The 20,746-nt window shown below is 37.2% G+C and overlaps 1 protein-coding gene across 1 annotated transcript in view; it reads left to right on the top strand.

Moving 5' to 3' along the window:
- The first annotated feature begins 93 nt into the window (after window positions 1–93).
- RECQL (RecQ like helicase) overlaps window positions 94–20,746 on the top strand; it is a 32,116-nt gene continuing 11,463 nt past the window's right edge. Inside the window, exons 1-7 of the mRNA XM_077170246.1 lie at window positions 94–184; window positions 616–775; window positions 2,028–2,075; window positions 7,489–7,686; window positions 8,905–9,084; window positions 11,747–11,853; window positions 15,116–15,314. Of these exons, the coding sequence (XP_077026361.1) occupies window positions 2,060–2,075; window positions 7,489–7,686; window positions 8,905–9,084; window positions 11,747–11,853; window positions 15,116–15,314 (700 nt within the window). The 5' untranslated portion in view covers window positions 94–184; window positions 616–775; window positions 2,028–2,059. The remainder of the gene's footprint in view (window positions 185–615; window positions 776–2,027; window positions 2,076–7,488; window positions 7,687–8,904; window positions 9,085–11,746; window positions 11,854–15,115; window positions 15,315–20,746) is intronic.

The raw sequence follows: 20,746 nt of genomic DNA, 5'->3' as shown, positions 1-20,746 counted from the left end.
AATATTAACCAATCGGCGATGGTCTTGTTTGGTGACGCGCACAGCGGCTACCTTCCTGGACCAATTAGAGAAGGGCATTACTTGCGATTGGCTGAATAGATCGACCCGGAAGGGTGGATACTCCCGGCTAAGACAGAGGAAAGCCGGGTGGCGGGAAGAGTTTATTGTCCAGCGGCGGAAAGGGGTGCGTAGCGGGCTCCTGGCTGAGACGCTTTTGGGGTAGAGGCCGGGAAAGGGAGGGGGCTTCTTTAACTCTATGGAATTAAGTTCTGAGGTAACACTTGTGACGGCTTTGAAGGGTCAAGGATGTGCGCTCCTTTGATCTTTTTTTCCCCTGCCTGACAGCGAGGGCGGTCTATCACGGGTCACTTCCTTCCACCAGCACTTTGGCAGGGGAGAAACAAGGACATTTCATCTCTCTATTCTCCTGGCTTTAGGGACACTTTTACCTGCCGACCGAACTCCTTTGATCTCTGCAGCCTTTCCCGTGCAGGCGGTTTAGATATCAAATGCTGTTCATTGGCACCCGCCCTTTATTGGGAAATACCACTGAGGATGCTTCTTCCGTCCCCTTGTTCATGATAGCGTTAAGAGGTTACTGTTGCCTCTGTGCAGGTGGCGAGGGAGGAGAGGAGATGTGCATCTGATTTAGCCTGTGGTACCTCCGTGGCATTTCCTCCAGCACTGATCAGCGGAATTCACCCCGTAAATTGTTTCCTGTGGGTGTCCACCGCATACTTCTGACTGACAAACCTGCGGTAGCTCGTTAATTTGTGTGAGTACATTTTAAAAGATGTCTTTTCCTATTAAAGCACTTGGGGGAAGGAGGGAGTTTATGAGCAGTCTTTTTAACGGTTCAATTCAAAGGAGTTTGTATTAATGGGGAAAATTTGGTTATAGATTGTATCCTTTCATGAAAATAGCAATAGTACCTGCTTTCAATCTCAGCAAATCAGTTGAGCCTGTACTTTACATATGCAAGGCACTTTGCTAAGCTATATGAATACAAAACTGTAGAGTCAGCCTCTGTCGTGCTAAACCTTACAGTTTAGCGAAGGAGAATTACTTTTCCACGAAGAGGTGATGAGATGTCTATATGGATAGAAAATTATACGTCCTTGGTTTACTCTCCTATTTAAAGTTATTTTAGGGGATTGAACATTCCAAAGACCTTACCAGTCATATAATACCCAGTCTTTATTTCCAGCCTAAGTAGAAAGGGCTTAAGGTCAGCAGTCTGGGTAAGGGTAGGGTGTTGCAGAAGCTATCTTTGGAGAACGTAATAAGTTACTTTTAGAAAATGTTGATTGTCCATATCAGAGAGTTGGGAAAAGGTGTTCATGGAGTATATGGCGAATCTAAAGTTCCTACCCTCAAGCCTCATCTCCTTCCACTTGCCCACGTCTTCTAAGTTTAAGTCATCATGGTGTATTTGAAGTTCCTTAATAAAAATCGGATTTCCCTCCTACCTGACTTTTCTGTGTTCTCTTCCTCTTAAATCTAATCCTTTCCTAGAAAGCCAATTACTCTTTTAAGGTAGAGTTTATTTTAATTAAATTTTATGTGATTAATTTGATCATTTTTACTGGTGGATTTTGCTTAATCTGGGACATTTGTATCTATCCAACTTGTTATTTGTAAGACGGGTTCTGTCATTCCCATTTTACAGATAAAGAGGTTTTAAATGAACAGGGTAGGAAACAGTAACTTAGTGCTAGAACTGACATAGAAATTAGCTTGTTTCTTTACCCTTTTTTGCTATAATACTTTGCATTTGGTGAATGTTTGTGTTATTGACATGGTACTTGTCATGTATATGTTTGTTGCTTTGGACGCTTCTCTGAAATACAGAGAATTTCCCATAGAAGTTAGGGTGGGAAGAATCACAGTCTGTGTTTTGAAAGGTTCCTGAACATATAATTTACTTTCTAATATTTTGGGGCCTAGTAGTGGCAGACCATCACTGATTGAGCAGTATCATTAGAACCCTCTTTAAAAAATTGTTATGATTGTTTTTTCATTTTTAGGAAGACATTTGGATCTCTGATTCAGTTTGAGAATGGCATCCATTACAGGTTAGTGGAAATGATTACTTTTTTTGTTCATTCTGCTCTGTTTCTGATTGTATGTTATTTAACAATATATACTTGTTTTAAAGTTCTGATTATAGGAGTGATTTGTTTTTGATAGAATTCTGGGAAACCTCAGAATGTATAAAGAAGAAAATATGAATTACTTCTAATCCCACTACTCAAATTAATGCTGTTAATATTTAGATGTATTATTTTCAACAATATTTGTAACATTTTAGAGTTACTGCTTTGTAACTTGATATCAAAAATGTAATTTAAATATAGAATATTGGTATATTTTTAGATAAATTCTGTATTGTAAATATTCTATTTTTAATACCTGCCCTGTGTCCGGTTCTTTTGAAGTAACAATATTTACTTAATCGTCTGCTGCTGAAATTTTAGACTGTTTCCATTTTTTAAATGTAAATAATGATACTTGAACATCTTTGAATCCAGAGTTTTGTATGCCTCTCTGATTATTTCCTTAAGATAAATTCGAGTGAAGTTATTTGAAGTGTTTTTATAAAATGTGAATAATCTGTTTATTTCATATGAGTGAGATCATGTAGTTTGTCCTTTTGTATCTGACTTATTTCATTCAAAATTTCATTAAAAGGGTGGGCCATGATGGCTCAGTGGCAGAGTTCTTGCCTGCCATGACAGAGCCCCAGGTTTGTTTCTCCATGCCTGCTCATGCAAAAAAAAGGAAAAAGAAAATGTCATTAACGTTTATTAATATTATAGCATGTATCAGAACTTCATTCCTTTTTGTAACTGAGTAGCACTCCACTGAATGTATATACCACATTTTGTTTATCCATTCACCTTTTGATGCACACTTGATTTGCTTCCGCCTCCTGGCTATTATAAACATTGGCATGTAAATACCTGTTTGAGTCTCTGCGTTCAGTTCTTTTGTGTATATATCCAGAAGTGGGATTTCTGGGTCATATGGCAGTTCTATGTTTAACTGTCTCAGGAACTGTCAAACCTGTTTCTGCAGCATGTGCACCATTTTTTATTCTACAAACTGACAATAGTCTGCCCCTTGTCTACTTGACACCCATACGCTCATCTTTTAATCATTTGTAACTTCCAAGCAAAGCAATAGCACAATCAGACTTCTCCCCAACAAGATGGAACTAACCCTCGTGCAGCCAAATATATGCTAACCCTTTCCCCAAAAGAGAATACAGATAATCTTTATTCATTTTTGGGTGATACTCATTCCTTTTCTTGCTGAATCACATCCTCTGTTATAATCCTGTAACTTAAATCCTGAGATATAAAATTAGCTACCACTCACACATCTTATGTTGGATGGTAGGGGAATAGTAGAGGGGATTCCCCCCCCAAAAAACCAAACATCCAACTTGATTATAAACATGTATCAAAATAAGGAAGAGATGCTTATAATTATTATAATTTTTATTTCTCAACTGGTCATATGGTCATAGCTGGTATTATAACTACCTTCTTCTACTACCTTTGTTCCCAGCAAGCACCTTAGCTGTTCATGGGTCCTTGCCTGGTGGGGACTTGCCTTAGTAATCCTACCTATATTTTTGTAATTTTCCATTAACTTTAGTTACAGGACCTGGGAGTGCTAAGAGACATGTAGAGGATCTCCTACATTTCAGACATAGTCCTTACTTCTATAATATAGTAGCAATCCAGTCACTCATCCCATCCAATACAGTGACTCCTCTGTCTGTCAATTTACTGGCATGAGGAACCCAAAGTTGCCAGGTGGCAGTCTCAATGGAACCATTACTTTGTCTCATGGTAGAAGCATTTCTTCCTTGGTAACTATAACTACTAGACCCGCGGAGTCCAAAGCTGCAGAGATGGCAAGCATATTAGTGAGAGGAGCCACTTTCATCTCTGTTGCTTGATCCCCATGAACCTTAGCTATGGAAGAAATAGTACTGTTCAGTGATTTATAGCATATACCACATCCTGGAGGACATTTCCTCAGCCATTAAGGTATTGCCACCAGCTGGCATTACAATTCAGTCTTCAAAATGCCATTCCATTATTCTGTTACCTCAGTTGCTTCAGGATGATAGGGAACATTGTTAGACCAGTGAATTCCTTGAGCATGAGCCATCTGTTATAATTTATTTACTATAAAATGAGTTATTTGGTCAGAAATAATTTTGTGTGGAGTACCATATTGGGGCCAATAAGTCATTCTGTACATTAATGAATGGTAGATTTGGGAGAAGCATTACAGCCAGTAAAGGCAAATCCATATCCAAAGGAAGTATCTATAGCAGAATATAGGGCTGCTTCTTGTATCATGGAAGGTTCCAGTGTAATCATTTTGCCACCAGGTGTCTGGCTGTCCCACCAGAGAATGGTGTCACACATTGAGGGCTCTGTGTTGTCATTTGCTGTTTGTAGGTTGGGCACTCAGCTTGTCTGTAGTCAGGTTAGTCTTGGTGAGCAGAAGTGAATATTGCAGCAATAGAGAAACATTGTCCTTGAGCCCACTGAGCAAGGACAGGTGTGGGTACAAAAGAGGCTGACTGACAGGTCATCTTGTCCACCTGATTAATTAAGATGTTATTTTGTGGAGGTTATGTTTTGGTGAGCATTCACATGGAACACAATATAACATTCTGAGCCCATTTGGAGAGGCCTGTTTAGATAACTTTTTCCTAGACTTCATCGCCACCGATTTTCCAAGTTTCCTCATTCCAAGTTCCAAACTATCCAACCAGTCCATTAGCCACTGCCTTGGAATTTATAGACTATGTACCTCTGGCCAAATGAATAACCATGTGTACTGTTTGAAATCCTGCCAACTGGGAGAATTTTCCTTACCCACTGCTTTTCAGGGCTACCCTGGAAAAGGTTCTAATACTCTAGCTGCTCACTTTCAGGTAGTGCCAGTATATTGTGAAGATCCTTCTGTATTCAGGCTTGCATTTTTGCTTTCTCAGTCAGCTAGTATTAGGGAACTCCCCATGAAGCATAGATGCAGGTGAAGAGGGAGGAGGCCAGACAGCAACAGTGTGACCCATGAGCCTTTGGGCTACTTACCTATACCTTCATTTAGGTTTTGTGTATGCCATTCCCTGTGATGATAGAGGTCTGCTTTGTGGCTTGAGGGATCAGATGATACCTGGTTGAAAATAGGCGCTGCAGGTCACATAGTAACATGGTTTCTTTTAAGGTCCAGGAGCAATCCTGAAACTGTTTCCAAAAGGAGAGTAATTATTATCTTTACAGGATAGCAGAGCTTTGCTCCAAAATCCACATGGTCTGTGCTGTGACTCATCTATATGGCCAAAGGCACCATATAGCATCCCTGCTTACAGACATTTAAAGTGCCATCAATCTGTCGGTCCAAATGGCTTAAGTGGTAAGAAAAGCTTGTACTTCTGAAACAGCGTTACCTCTTGTTTCAGGTTCTATTCGAAACTGGTAGCTGTTTGAGTTACTTGATAAATGAGATATATGTTGTCATATGAGATGTATGCTGCCTCCCAAATCCAAACATTCCCACTAAGCTTTATGCCCCTTTCTTAGTAAGAGAAGGGGTCAGATGTAGCAATTTTCTTCTCCTTGGAAGGGTTATCTTAGTGTACTCCACTTCCTGGGCGTTCTAGAAAGGCATGGGATCGGTGGGTGGCAGGTTCCTACATTTTTGTGGGATTTATTTTCCATCCTCTGACATGGATATGTCTTAGCAGTTTTTCTAGAGTAGTTTCCATTTCTTGCTCACCAGATCAGATAATCATGATCTCATTAATGTAATGGAGTACCTTCCCTTAGGTATATACAGGAAGTTCTGGCACTTCAACTTCGTTGGAATGTGTACCTGTGTTTCTATCCAAATTTTTTAACATTCTTCTTTGGGGTCAGGTTTCAGTCAAGCCAGCAAGACAAATTATTAGAGCCATTCCTGGCCTCTATACCTAGCACATTAAACCCAGAATTTCTTAGTGAGCTCATGTTAATAAATTTTTGTTGCTCTAACAGTATGTTTTACCCACTCTTACGATCTACTCTCACATGTATCCCCTGGATTTCTGTTGGTATATTTTGGAAAAGGTAATTCTATTCATATATTTTGGAAATTGTAATTCTTTTGGTGAATATTGCCTTGTCTTTTGGATCAGACTTTTAGTACCTTATCCTCTAGGGCTTGCTAGTTTGATCCTTAGGAGGATTAGCAATCCTTTGCAGGTCAACTATCTCAGGAGACACCATGGCAAATATTTTAGATAGGAGGAGACAAACCATGTAGTGAGAAGAGGAAGGGCAAAAGAGACTTGCCAGAATTTAGTAGTACAAGGTCCCCTGCTTCATTGGAGTTTGCTTATATGTTCCTAGTCCAATTTCAGAGTTTCATTCCTTTTCAGTAAGGGTCCTAACTTTAACTTAAGTGTCTCCGTGAGGCTAGGAATTAAAATTGTATTGTAATTCAGCCACCTGCAGGATTTAGACTTAGTTTAAATCCAGGATTTAGACTGGATTTAAACCAGTTTAAACTGGTTTTCAAAAATCTTGGTCCAGTAGCTACAGGAGATAGAGGTTTCTCCTAGGGCAATCATAGAAACTTTAAATACATTACCATAAGATTTTATCACATGAAGAAACATTAAAAGTACCTGACTAATACAGATGAATATAGTAGAAAGCACTAAGGACATCTTTAAATTTTTTTCTAGCTTCCACTGATATGTCAAAAGGAATTTCACTTTGACTTTAAATTTTTTTCTAGCTTCCACTGATATGTTAAAAGGAATTTCACTTTGACTTTATACTTGGATTAGTTAGAATTATACATTAGCTTCTTTATAAATTAGTTACAATGGAGTTGAAATGCCAATTTCAGTGGTACGCTTGAGGTCTCTTACTTGTTACAACCGTTGTGTTTATAATCACCAAGTTCTTATCATGCTACCGTATGAGCCCAAATATGAATATTTTCGTGAAATAATAGCTAAGTAGTTAGGTGATTACTTTTAAATATCTTCCTTTTGCTTCACTGTCTGATCATTTGACTTACATGAATTAGGAGATTATTGGGTCACTTCTTTAACACATAATAAAATAAAAGAAGCTTTCATTTATTAAATGCTTGATAATATAGCTGATACGGTGCCAAGAACTTTCAACATGTAATCTCACTTAATTCTTTATAACAATACTATGAAAGTTAGGTATTATCTCCGTTTTACAGATGTGGAAATTGAGGCTAAGTTAAGTAGCTTAGCTGAGGTCACTCAGTCAGGTAAGAGGAGGACCTGAGATTTAACCCAGGACTGTGTGGTTCTAAAACATATGATTTTAACTACTCTGCTATACTACTTTAAATTTGTCTGTAGTTTACATGGTAAGGAACATTAAGTTGCAGTTAATTCTAAGCTAGTCATTTTATCTTTTCCCCTCATCACAGCTCTAACTGAGGAACTGGAGTCTGTAACTAATGAGCTAAATGCAGTGGACATTCAAATTCAAGAACTTATAGAACGGCAACAAGAGCTTATTCAGAAAAAAACAGCCCTAACCAAGAAAATAAAGGAGAGTTTAGAGGATTCTGATGCTGGGGCAAGCAACGAATATGATTCTTCACCTGCTGCTTGGAATAAAGAAGGTTTACCTTTTTTCCTTGCTAGTTTGCCTTTTTTTCCCTTCTTAATTCTTTAAACTAGAGTTAAATGTTCTGCATGGGTGTCTTTAGTTTCCTGGAGTTGCTCTAATAACACACACAGTAGATGACTTAAAACCACAAACGTTTATTGTCTCATAGTTCTGGAGGCTAGAAGTCTGAAGCTTGTGGGGTAGAATCCTCCCTTGCCTCTTCCTAGCTTCTGGTGGGCTGATAATCCATAGGCTTCCGTCTCTGCTTCAGTGGTCACGTGATCTTCTCCCGTGTCTGTCTCTGTCAGAGTCCTTCTCTTGGATACTAACCATATTGGATTTGAGTCCACCCTAAGCCAGTTTGGCTTCATTTTAATGGCATTTTCAGAGATCCTTTTTCCAGGTAGGGTCACATTAACAGGACCAGGGGTTACGACATGAATACGTCTTTTGGGGAGACACACTTCAAGCCATAACAATGGATTAGTGCTTTCCATCGGGTGGAATAGGAAACTTGGAGGCAGACCATCTTTACTCATTTTCTGCATCTTTCTGAATTAAACTTTTTTAGTCAGACTTTATTTTTTCCAAATATAGATCTAGCAACATTGATCAATGTTTGAAAAAAAGATATTTATTTTTAATTAAAGTTTCTAAGTTTTAACTAAAAAAAGTAAACAATTAAAAGAAATTATTTAAACCCCTTGCCAAAGTCTAGTTCATATTCCTGCCTTAGTGAACAAGCCTTTCTTGATTCAAGATTTTGCTATGCATTATGTTTATCATTAATTAAAATAGAATAATGTAGGTTTAGAAGGAATTGCAGTTTTTTTGGGGGGGGGGGCATTGCTTTCCAGTGATTGGCTCTAAGCAGATATTGACACCAAAAATTCTCAACAATTTTAACTGTTCTTGGTGTTCGAATTTTTTTTATGATACCATGAAGTCCCTGTTAAACAGTTATACTGTTTTTCAAATACCCGATCAAATACCATCCTGTTGGTATGGTATAATTCTCAATTGGCAAATGTTTTCATTTTTTCTGATGTACAATTTTTATGATGAATCATTTAATTTGTTTTTGCTTTGTGAGTTAAACTAATCCCAAAATTATTACTGAAAAAGTTTAATAATTTTATGTGTGATTATCTTATTCCTTTGCCATTCCATTTTGTGTTTCATTTATAATCTTAATAGTTCTAATATTTTTAGCTTATTTTTCTCATTCTAGATTTTCCCTGGTCTGGTAAGGTTAAAGATATTCTTCAAAATGTCTTTAAACTACAAAAATTCAGATCACTTCAACTTGAAACTATTAATGTAACAATGGCTGGAAGGGAGGTATTTCTGGTTATGCCTACTGGAGGTGGAAAGAGCTTATGCTACCAGTTACCGGCATTATGTTCAGATGGTATGTATTAATAAAAATTCATTTTTCTTTTCATTTCTTTTTCATTTTACCAGATATACTTTTAGGTGTTTAAAAATAATTTCTAATCATACATATGTGAGTATTAAGTATATTTTTGTTTTACTCATCTCTACATTAATATATATATATTTTTTACATTAATATACATTTAAAGAGTTCACTCAAAGGGAAAATTACTGACTTCTGAGGGTAATGCTTTCTATCCAGTTCCTGAAATGTAATGCGGAAATGTGATGTAGGAGAAAATGCACTGGAAAAGGAGCCACTAGACCTGTATCTTTGAGTATATGCCATGATGCTGAGCAGTGAGCAAAATAGGCATAGTCCCATCTTCCCAGAGCTCATAATGTAGAGCAGTGCTTTCACAAGTGTTAATGTACGTAAGAATTACCTGAGTATCCTTTTAACATGCAGATTCTGATTTAGTGTGAGACCCAAGTTAGGCCTGAGGTCCAAGATTCTGCATTTCTAACAAGTTCCCAGGTGATTCTGAAGCTGCTGTTTGGGAAGTAGAAAAGGTCTAGAGTGGAAGTCTGCAAACTTTTCTTAAAGAGCCAGGTAAAAAATATTTCAGGCTTCGTGGTCCATATGGTTTCTATGACACATACTCAACTCGGCCTTTTTAGCCCAATACCAGCAATAAGCAAAACATGGACAAATAGTGTGACTGTGTTCTAATAAAATTTATTTATAAAAACAGCCAATGCTTAGTTTGCTGATCCCTGGTCTAGAGAATATAGGTAATTACAAACAATTGCATTAAGGATTTCGGGGTAAAGGTTTTATAGGGAATTAAAGAGTCAGTGTGAAGATCTGATTTAGAGGTTGTTGAGAAAGGCTGTCTTGAGGAAGTAGCATTTGAGCTGAAAGTTAAAGGATGAGTAGGCAGAACAGTCAGGGGAGAAAGGAAGTGTTCATGCTGGGGAGCGATATGTGTGAGTGAATGAAAGTAAGGGAGAACATGCCTCATAGGGTACATTCAGTAACCTTGGAGTATTTCAGCATGGCAGGCAGTGGTGAGATGCGGAAAGAACCTTTAAAGCTATTAAAAAAATTTCTCTTAGATTAGCAGGAAGCCATTGAATGGTTTTATACAGGTAGAAAGCTTGTCAGATTTTTGCTTTAGAAGGATAATTCCAGCAGATGGAGGGATTCCAGAAATGTTAGGAGGAAACTGAATAGGAATTAGTATTAATTAGATCTGAGGTAAGGGAGAAGTAATAGTCAAGATTGATGTCCAAATATTAGGCTTGGGCAAATGATGAGGTTGTTCACTGAAATAAGGTACATTGTAGAAAGAACTTGTCTGAGAATTGGGAGAGAGGGAAGAAGATGAATTGAGTTTGGGACATGTTGAATTGAAGATAGCTCTTAAGACATCCAAGTAGAATCGTCCCATGACTGGGAACATATTTGGGTCTATAGCTTGGGTCTGAGAGATCTGAGTTAGAGAAATGAGTTGAAGGTTGTCAGTGTGGAAATTGTCACTGAATATCCATAAAAGTAATTTATATCAAGAGGATCTAAACCAGTAACAAGAATACCAGGAGGGCAGGGATAAACAGAGAAAGATGCACTTGCAAAGAAGACTAAGGAGGAACAGCCAAAGTGTTAGAGGATAATCAGGAGATGGTGTTATTAGAAGCCTGGGGTGGAAGTGTTTCAAGGAGGGATTGGTCAATACCAGTGGCATCAAAAGCTCAAGTAAAATAAGGACCAAAGTTACTTTGGGTTTAATGGCAAGGGACTCTTTTATAACCTTGGCCAGAGCAATTTTAATAGAATGGTTGGATAGGAATCAATAGCAATGGTTTAGAAGTAGATAGTAATTGAGGAAGTGGAGCTCATATGGGACATTCTTAGGAAAATTATGGCTATGAAGGGAAGAAGTGAGGGCCATAAATAAGGTATGTAGGGTTTTTTTTCAAAGATGAGAGAGTTTTGACCAGATTTAAGTATAATGAGACACTTTAAGTATAATGAGGAAGGAGGTGAAAATACAGGAGAGAGAATAATTGAGAAGGCAAAATCCCTGATACGATCTTAAACTAAGTTTGTTTTTAAAATGGGTCTCCCTTTCCTGGAGGTTATTGTAAGGATCGAACTACAGAAATGTAAGCTCATATGCTTATAACAATGTAAAATAGCTCTTGTAGTTTTGAACAATTTGAGTTGTGTTGAGAAAGGGTATATTACTAGAACTTTATGTAGACAATAAACTATTGATTTCTACTCAGAATAAATTAATCTGGTACAGTAAGTAGAAGGGTACTCATGCAGCTGTCATTCTTAATCATATATGTTGCTATGCTATCTTTGGAAAGATTTGGAAGAATTTTCCCTGATATAAATGTATAGAATTTGATTTATTTAATGAGCTTGCCCATATTTAGTGTTAAAAATATTTAGTCTTATGTCTTACATCTGTTTAGTTTTATATTTGCTTATTTATCTTACACTCACTCACCTCGGGTGATCATTTATTCTCATGTACCACTTGATTAATGAGGTTAAGAATAGTAGATTGTAAAGCTGCATTGAAAATTGAAGGGTGGGACCCACGCTATGATAAAGAAGTTGAATGTTGGCAACTCATTCTGGTGATGGTGTACAATTTAAAGTCAATATTTTTCTCTTCTAGGTTTTACACTTGTGATTTGTCCTTTGATCTCTCTTATGGAAGACCAATTAATGGTTTTAAAACAATTAGGAGTTTCAGCTACCATGTTAAATGCTTCAAGTTCTAAGGTATGCTACTGTGACTTTTTTTATTTTTTTCATTTTTTATTTAAACTCTTCCCTGGAATAGGGACCTTACTGGCAATTGAGTTGTTTATAAAACTGCTGATAATTACTTACATCGGGACTACTTTGTATTACCGAACTACATACTCATGGGCCATCTGGTCTATTACCTGTTTTATTTTTGTATGGTCCATATGCTAAGAATGGTTTTAATATTTTTAAATAGTTAAACAAAAATCAAAATAAGAATATTTCATGAAATGTGAAAATTGTATGAAATATAAATTCCAGTGTCTGTAAATAGCATGCGTTTTATTGGAGCACAGCCATGCTTGTTGGTTTACATGTTGTCTATAATATCTTTCACACTATAATAGCAAAGTTAAGTAGCTGTGTACGGCCCACAAAACATAATATTTACTACCTGGCTTTTTATAGGAAATGTTTTTTGTTGACCTCTGTTTTGCATTATCATTCTAAAATTGTAAGCAAGAATTTCTAATTATGCAATATAATTAAATCCATAAATCAGTTACTAACAAGATATCTCATCCTGTGAGATTTCGTCTGTCCATTCCCAATCTTACCCTTTGTAGAATAAAGCATGTTCCAGTTAATCATCCTTTGAAAGCCTATAATTGAAAATTTAAGTACCATGTGTCTATTACCCCCCCCCCCCCCCAGCAGTTATTTATATATGGCCAATCTTGTTTCATCTGTAGACTCCCATTTTCCTTCCTCTCTCCTCTGGGTTAGTTTATTTGAAACATATCTCAGACATCATGTCATTTTTTTTTTTTGCATGGGCAGGCACCGGGAATCAAACCCGGGTTTCTGGCATGGCAGGTGAGAATTCTGCCACTGAGCCACCATCATACCGCCCATCATATCATTTTGATTGTAAATTCTTCAGTATGTATCACTAACTTTTTTTTAAAGTTAACCAAAATTTTATCACACCTAAAACATTTATATCAACTCCTTAAAATTATAAAATGAAAAATTCATATTTCTCTGTCTCATTATTTATTTATTTATTTTTAAATCATTGTCCAAATGTCCAAATGTCATGCATTGTATTTGGTTGCATTAACCATAGTTTCCCCTTATATGTTCTGGTTTCCTTTGCTAATTATTTATTGAAGAGACCAGGTTATTTGATCTGTATCTTCCTACATTCTGGATTTTTCTGATGGTATCCTTGTGATGTTGTTTAGCTTGTTCTTTTTTAATTAGACTCAGAAACTTGATTGTATTGGGGCTTTATTTATTTATTTATTTTGGCAAGTATACACTTCCTGTGGCAGCACATTAGGAGATATATAATGTCTGGTTGTCTTTTTGTAATTTATCAGTGGGTTTGATTAGTGTCAGCCTGGTTTACAATGATCAGATTCTCTATCAGCTTTTCATCTAATGATTTTAGCAGCCACTGATGATTATTGCATACCTTAGATCCATTATTATGTAGGTGGTTACAAAATGGTGATTTCTAATTCTATTATTCCCTCTTCATAGACTAGTGAGAATTCTCTAAAGAACTTTTTCCTTATCAACTCTTTGCAGGATAAAAATGCTTGATTCTTTTTTTTTTTTTTTAACCATTTTTCAGAAGGAATTGGTTTTCTGACATTGGTCAATAAGTTACTTTGTTTTTTACAAAATATAATTAAAAGCTTTTTTTTTTTAAAGTATAATATGGGGTGGGCCACGGTGGGCTCAACAGGCACAGTTCTTGCTTGCCATGCTAGAGACCTGGGTTTGATTCCCAATGCCTGCCCATGCAAAAAAAGAAAAAAAAAGAATATATTATCAAAATGTATTTGATATATTTTAATTCATACTAATTAATCTTTTTTTTTGCTGAAATTGTTCCTTCTTTTGGCAGGGAGACCCACTTTAAGATGGCTCCCAAATCTTTTTTACTTATCTTATAGCTTTTTTTTTTTGGTGCTTGGGCTGGAAACTGAACCTGGGTCTCCCACGTGTCAGGCAAGCATTCTTCCTTGATTTCATAGCTTTTGATCACTTCTTTGCTATCTTTTACAATGAGATATTCTGTTCTCATTTTGTACATTTCCTGCTCTAGCATTAAATCAGCCATTTCTCTAAGAAGCCCTGGGCCCTTTTAATTTTTCCCATATATTTTTGTTTTAAACTCTTGTGTTACTATAGTATAACTATTCTCTCACTCAACAGAATGAATCTTTTGAGAACTTACTGGCCTTTCTAATACTGTACTTCAAACTAAAAAAAGGGTAATAATAATAGAAAGTAGCTTAGAAGTTGCAGATAATTACAGGTTCATGATGCTATATGATCTAAAGCTGGAGAGACAGAGAGGAGGTAAGTCAAGTCCAGTTTTCTGGTTGCTCTCACTAATTTATAGGATATGTGCAAGACATTTTTTTTTAAACGTTGGTCCTCCAGTAATTCTTCCAGAGATTCTGATATTTTACCTGCTCATTTTTGAGGGAATGGCCTAAGGTTTCTGGAACATTAAAGACCAATTTAAATGCTTAATACACTTTAGCCATTTCTTAACAAAATTGGTTATATCTCTAGAAGTTAATGAACAGCATCTTGGCTGAAACAATGAGAGCAGTTTCTCATTATTATTTCTTTACACTTTTTTGGCCCCAGTTAGGTTAGAAGGAAAAAAATGATATGTAGTGTCCTAAATATCATATAAAATATATCAAAGCACTAAGAATCTAATGAATACTACTTTTTAGGATTTATTTTCTACTAAAATCTTAATTTAATGAATAAGATACTTTATAAAACTTCATGACCTTTATATTTCTGTAAAGAGATATGTGGATTTGATAGCATGTTAGATTAACAAATCAGTAATAAATTTTATTTATATGTCTATGAAATGATTATAATGTTATAATTATAAAACCCACCTTTTTATCATAGCTATTTCTTTTAGCTCACATTTTGACGTTTATTATAAACAGTTCAGAATTATGTTTTCATAGAATAGATGTTCTTTATGGAAGTTTCTTTTCACATTCATTTTTTGTTATTTTTATTGTAAAGTGAGATTGTCCTTTTATCATCAACAATGTCTAAATAACTAAATGCTTTTTACACAGCTGTCATGAAAACATGGTTTCAAGTTTAATGAACTAAGTAAGCATCTCCTGCTAGAACAACCCAAAACTGTTGCTTTTCAGTGAGGAACATCTTCATTTACTACTTAGTGTTGCAGTTTGTTGGCTAAGTTCTTCATCATGGCTGTTTTTCCTTTTGATAGGAGCATGTGAAATGGGTTCATGCTGAAATGGTAAATAAAAACTCCAAGTTAAAGCTACTTTATGTGACTCCAGAGAAAATTGCAAAAAGCAAAATGTTTATGTCAAGACTAGAGAAAGCCTATGAAGCAAGATTATTTACTCGGATTGCTGTGGATGAAGTTCACTGTTGTAGTCAATGGGGACATGATTTCAGACCTGGTATGTATGTTGTATCTAGAAAACTTAATGTTAGGGACTATTTCCTCACCCAGTTTTGCATAGTAAATATCCTGGCATCCATTAAACTTGTTCTCTCAAGTAATTATTACTCATTTTCTCTTGCGTTCATATGAGGGTGGCTCAAGAGGCTGAGTCTTTACCTCTTTACTCCCTGTTACAGTTTTTAGTCTTATGCCTTTATCTTTGTAAGTGTGTGTTTTCTTGCCATATTATACTCTTCCATCCTTGTCAATGGCATTTATTGACTTCTAGGTTTTCCCTCACATTGGTTGAGGAATTTGCACATGCTTCAAAGTTTCCTTCTTTAGTTATCATCCTGGGTATTTTCAGCATTCACTTCATCATCCACATCTAACATCTCTGTGTTAAAATTCTGAGATATTTCAGGAACACTTTTCTTCACTCCATGAACCTAATCGTCTAGTCATTCCTGAAGCAAGGTATTCAGAATTACATTATGCAAAGAATCTTTAATTAAAAAATCCTGCTCCCTGGGCTGGCCACGGTGGCTCAGTGACAGAGTTCTTGCCTGCTGTGCTGGAGACCCGGGTTCGACTCCCAGTGCCTGCCCATGCAAAAAAAGAAAAAAAAAAAATCCTGCTCCCTGACTTCAACCTCTTCCTTCTGAACAGTCTTTTCACATTTTTATGGACCCATTTGTTCCCTCTTTCAATTCTTCCTTATTTTCCATAGCTCCCCCACATGGTGGGTACCCCTTTTCCTATTTAGCCTCTGTTCTGTTGTCACTTTCTTCTGTTATACTCTCCCTGGCTTGTTTGGCCATTTTATCATTTTGCTTTGGGCACTGTGTCAGGCTGAGATTTTTATTTTTCAAGGCAAAAAAAAGAGCTCTTTCTTTTTAAAGGCAACTGACCGTGCCTACTCTATCCTTTCCTGCCTTCTTAAGGAAATCTTGCTCAGTCAGGCTCCTCATCGCTGCATCATCAATCTCTTTTTTCCCTTCCCGAAAAACAAAAACAGAAATTAAAACTCCCTTCTGACTTTTTCCACCCCTTTATGGTTTGGGCCTATTTCTTTTCTTCCCTTCACCATCAAGTTTTAAAACCTACCATGTCCATTTCTCACCTTTGTCCCTTTATGAACTGACTGAATTATGCAAGCTTCCTCTTCCTTCTTCACTGCCTCTTTCTCCTCCTCCTCTACTTCCTTATCCTCCTTCTCCTCCAACAATGGTAATTTATTGGCTCACAGTTTTGAGGCTCCAGGAAGTCCAACATCGAGATACCAACAAGGCTTGATTTCTCCCCCAAATCTGTAGCTTTCTGGTGCTGGTTCTGGCTAACTTTGGAACTTCTGGACTCTCTCATTACGTGATGATATCCTCTCCTTTCTCTTCCAGGTTCCCTCTGATTTCTTCCTTCTCTCTGTGGTCTTCTCTGATTGCATCTGAATTTCTTGTGCTTATTAAGGACTCCTGTAATCCATTAAGGTCCATTCTTATTCTGTTAGGTCACACCTTAGTTAAAATAATATCTTCAAGAGATTTGATATTTATTGCAATTTACCAGCCTTTTCCCACTCCTCCCTGGATGCTGCGTAATGTTCCCCTAGACTCTGGAATTTCTAAGTAACTGACTTAAACAGTTCCTGCCACTTCAATAGCTGTTTTGGGAAAAACACTGATTACAGGAGCTTCTTACTTTGCCATCTTCCCACCCATGCATGCTTCTGCTTCCACCACTTTACTGAAACAGAGATCACCAATGACCCCACCCCCTGATGGCTTAATCCAGTGTTTTTATTTTTATTCCTCTTCCCACTTAACTTCAGTACCATTTCATACTGTTCACCTCTCACCTTGCCACTTTTCCTTCCTTTCCATTCTCATCATCACTTTTACTCCTCTTCTGCCTTCCTTCCTATTACTTAGGGCTCTGATCTCAGTCTACCTTTCCTTGCACGTCTCCAGGAATAGTATATTTGCAGCCCAAAGGCTGAATTCTCTACTTTCAGAATTGTTTGAGGCAAGCTTTTTTTTTTTTAATTGAGATCCTTTAAATAGCATATATATATTTGCCTTACTGCCAAGGACCCCACTATTTTTTTTTTAATTTTTTTATTGTATAGTGTAACATATATACAAAGCAAAGAAATAAAGACGCAATAGTTTTCAAAGCACTCTTCAACAAGTAGTTACAGGACAGATCCCAGAGTTTATCATGGTCTACGATACAATCCTCTCATAGTTTTCCTTCTAGTTACTCCAGAATATAGGCGGATAGAAGGCTTAAATATTTTTTTATCATCACAATCGACTTTTTTTTCCTTCGTTTTTTTTTTTGTGAAAAATATCATATATACAAAAAAGCTATAAATTTCCAATCACAGCACCACAATTAGTTGTAGAACATATTACAGAGTTTGACATGGGTTACAATTCCAGAACTTTAGGTTTTTATTTCTAGCTGCTCTAAAATACTGGAAACTAAAAGAAAGATCAGTTTAATGATTCAGCATTCATATTCATTTAAAATTCATTCATTTTAAATCCTATCTTCTCTGTATATCTCCACCATCACATTTGATCTTTCCATCCCTCTCTTTAGGGGTGTTTAGGCTAAGGCCATTCTAAATTTTTCATATTGGAAGGGTCTGTCACTAATATGGGGTAGGGAGATAGACCTATCTGATGTTCTGGAGAGGCTGGGCTAGATTTCAGGACTTATCTAGGCCAGGGACCCATCTGGAGGTTGTAGCTTTTTGGGAAGTTATTCTAGTGCATGGAACCCTTGTGGAATCTTATATATTGCTCTAAGTGTTCTTTAGGATTGGCTGGAATGGTTCTGGTTGGGGGTTGGCAGGTTATGATAGTTAGCAATGTTTAACTGAAGCTTATGTAAGAGCAATCTCCAGAGTAGCGTCTTCACCAAATTTGAACTTCTCTGCCATTGCTACTTTATTATTTACACTTTTTTTCCCCCTTTTGGTTAGGATGGAATTATTGATCCCATGGTGCCAGGGCCGGATTCATCCCTGGGAGTAATCTCCCACGTCACTAGGGAGACTTTCACCTCTGGAAGTCATGTCCCATGTAGAGGGGAAGGCAATGATTTCACTTGCCGAATTGGGTTTAGAGAGAGTGAGACCACATCTGAGCAACAGTAGAGGTCCTCCAGAAGTAACTCTTAGGCATGCCTACAGGTAGTCTGGTGCCCACTAAGGCATTTGACTTATGACCCTTGTCCTATATTCTCAGCCTGAGTGGTCTACTTATGGTTACCATTGCTTATGCATTACTATGACTTACCTCACCCATATTTAATAATCTTATTCCTAAACTTTGTGGAAATATGTATATAAATTAGCGTGACTAAAACTAAATTCCTTCAAAGAACTGCTCTCTTCTGCAGCAGGTACTCACTATTTACCCTGTTGCTCTAGATATCTTGACCAAGAACTTTTGATTTTCTTCCCCTTTCCTTTCCTTACCCTTTCCTTTTCCTCCCCCACCCCCAAACAATTTCTCCTTCTGTGTTCCCTATCTTAGAAAATTATTCTACCATTCACATTTACTTAAGTCAAAATTTTACCTGTCATCTGTATCAGCTGGGGGTCAGTTAGGAAACAGAATCCATATCAGCTGTTTGAACACAGAGAATTTAACATTACAAATTGTTAAACTAGGGAAAAGCGGTTAACTAGATAACTGAAAAAAGTAAAAACAAAACTCTAAATTTCTTACAGAGGTAGAACCTGGAAGAAGTAACTATCATTCCTAAGACTGAAGGAACAGAAGATTGGAATTCATAAGATTTAGAAATTTAGAGGTAGAGTCCTGTGTAGCTGAAACTCAGACCTCTGAACACTCAGACACCTAGAATAGTTGTCTCTTGAGAGGTGGAAGTGAGATGGGCCTTTGATAAAGCTGGTTTGCCAGAGTTTGGAGAAACTGCCAACTGAATTCAGCCTCTACTAAGGAAAGGCAGTGCTGCTACAGGGATGAAGAAGCCTTGCTGGGGTGACATTTCCAGGCGCCAGGCTTTTAATCTCACCTTGTAGAGCTGCCTGGCAAAGCTGAAATGGAGTGGACAGCGTTTCTGTTCAGCATCATAAAGCAGAGTATAGAGGGTGGAATTAGAGTTGAGAGAAAATAACTTAATAATTGATACATCATCCTAGATTTGTCCTACCTTTTCAATCCAGTCCACCACTAAAATCTCTTATCTCTCCCTCTAACTTGAATCTCAAATTTGCCACTTCTCTTTGTTTTTGCTACAATTTCTTAAGTCCAACTGGGCTTCATTCCACTGGTCTACTACAATAGCTTCCTAATAGTCTCTGATTCCAGTCTAACTCTTACAGTTCATTCTCCACACCACAACCAAAGCGATCTTTTCCAAATATAAATCAAATATGTTACTTGTTTGCTTAACTGGTCCCTATAAGGCCATATGTGATTTGGCCTTACTCATCTCTATCTAATTTCTAACCTTCCTCACTCATTATGTTCCATCTCAACTGGGGTTATCATGGTGAGCACTTTTCACTCTATTAGCATATTTATTGTTTTACTCTCTGTATCGTCTGGTTTCTTTGCTTGAATGGTAACTATTGGCATAGCATCTTTGTCTTCTTCACCACTTACCTCCAAGTATCTTAATAAAAAGTGCTGACATGTATCTGTTAATGAATGTTTGAATATTGGACTTTTTCCTCCCATCCTCCAATACTCCAGTGGTCATTAGGACTTGTGGGGTTCTAGTTCATATATATCTATTCTGTCTTTTCTTTCTCATTTATTTTCTATGTCATGCCTTATGTAATATTTTCTGTTTCTGGTCTTTTGCTGCCATCTTTTAACAGGACTCCCTTCACTCTTTTGCTTATTTCAGCCCATTGTTTGTACTGCCACCAAAGGGTGATTTCTGAAATTTGCTTGTGTCTCTTGTCTGCTTTAAAAATTAACGTGATGAGGGTGGGCAGTGGTGGCTCAGTGGCAGAGGTCTCGCCTGCCATGCCGGAGACCCAGGTTCAATTCCCAGTGCCTGCCCATGTCAAAAAAAAAAAAAAAAAAAAAAATAGCATTATGAGTCCTCATTGCCTATGGGATGAAGTCCTAGCTCTTTAGATTCACCCCTGCCTTTTTATAGTCCTCCATATAACAACATCAGTCAGGCTTCAGTTAGAGAAGCATAGCCATTATGAATATTATGGGAGAAGGGATCTATCATAGGAATCAGATCTTACATGGTTTGGGGAGGAGCTGGGGAATTGAAGGTCTGAAGTGGAAGGTGGAGGAGCAGAGAAAAGCCACTGATTAGTCCTAAAGCACATGTGCAAGACAAGCTGTAGCTTGTAGGGGAAGCTGCACCTGGCATGTCCAGTTGCCAAAGTGAGACTGAAAAAGGGAAGTTTTTGGAGAGGTATCTGATGAGCTATTTTCTCCTAGC

This window comes from Tamandua tetradactyla, chromosome 7, assembly GCF_023851605.1.
Source record: "Tamandua tetradactyla isolate mTamTet1 chromosome 7, mTamTet1.pri, whole genome shotgun sequence".
Lineage (NCBI taxonomy): Eukaryota > Metazoa > Chordata > Mammalia > Pilosa > Myrmecophagidae > Tamandua > Tamandua tetradactyla.
The sequence above is the reverse complement of the archived record's forward strand: the minus strand, read 5'-3'. Positions and strand labels throughout refer to the sequence as shown.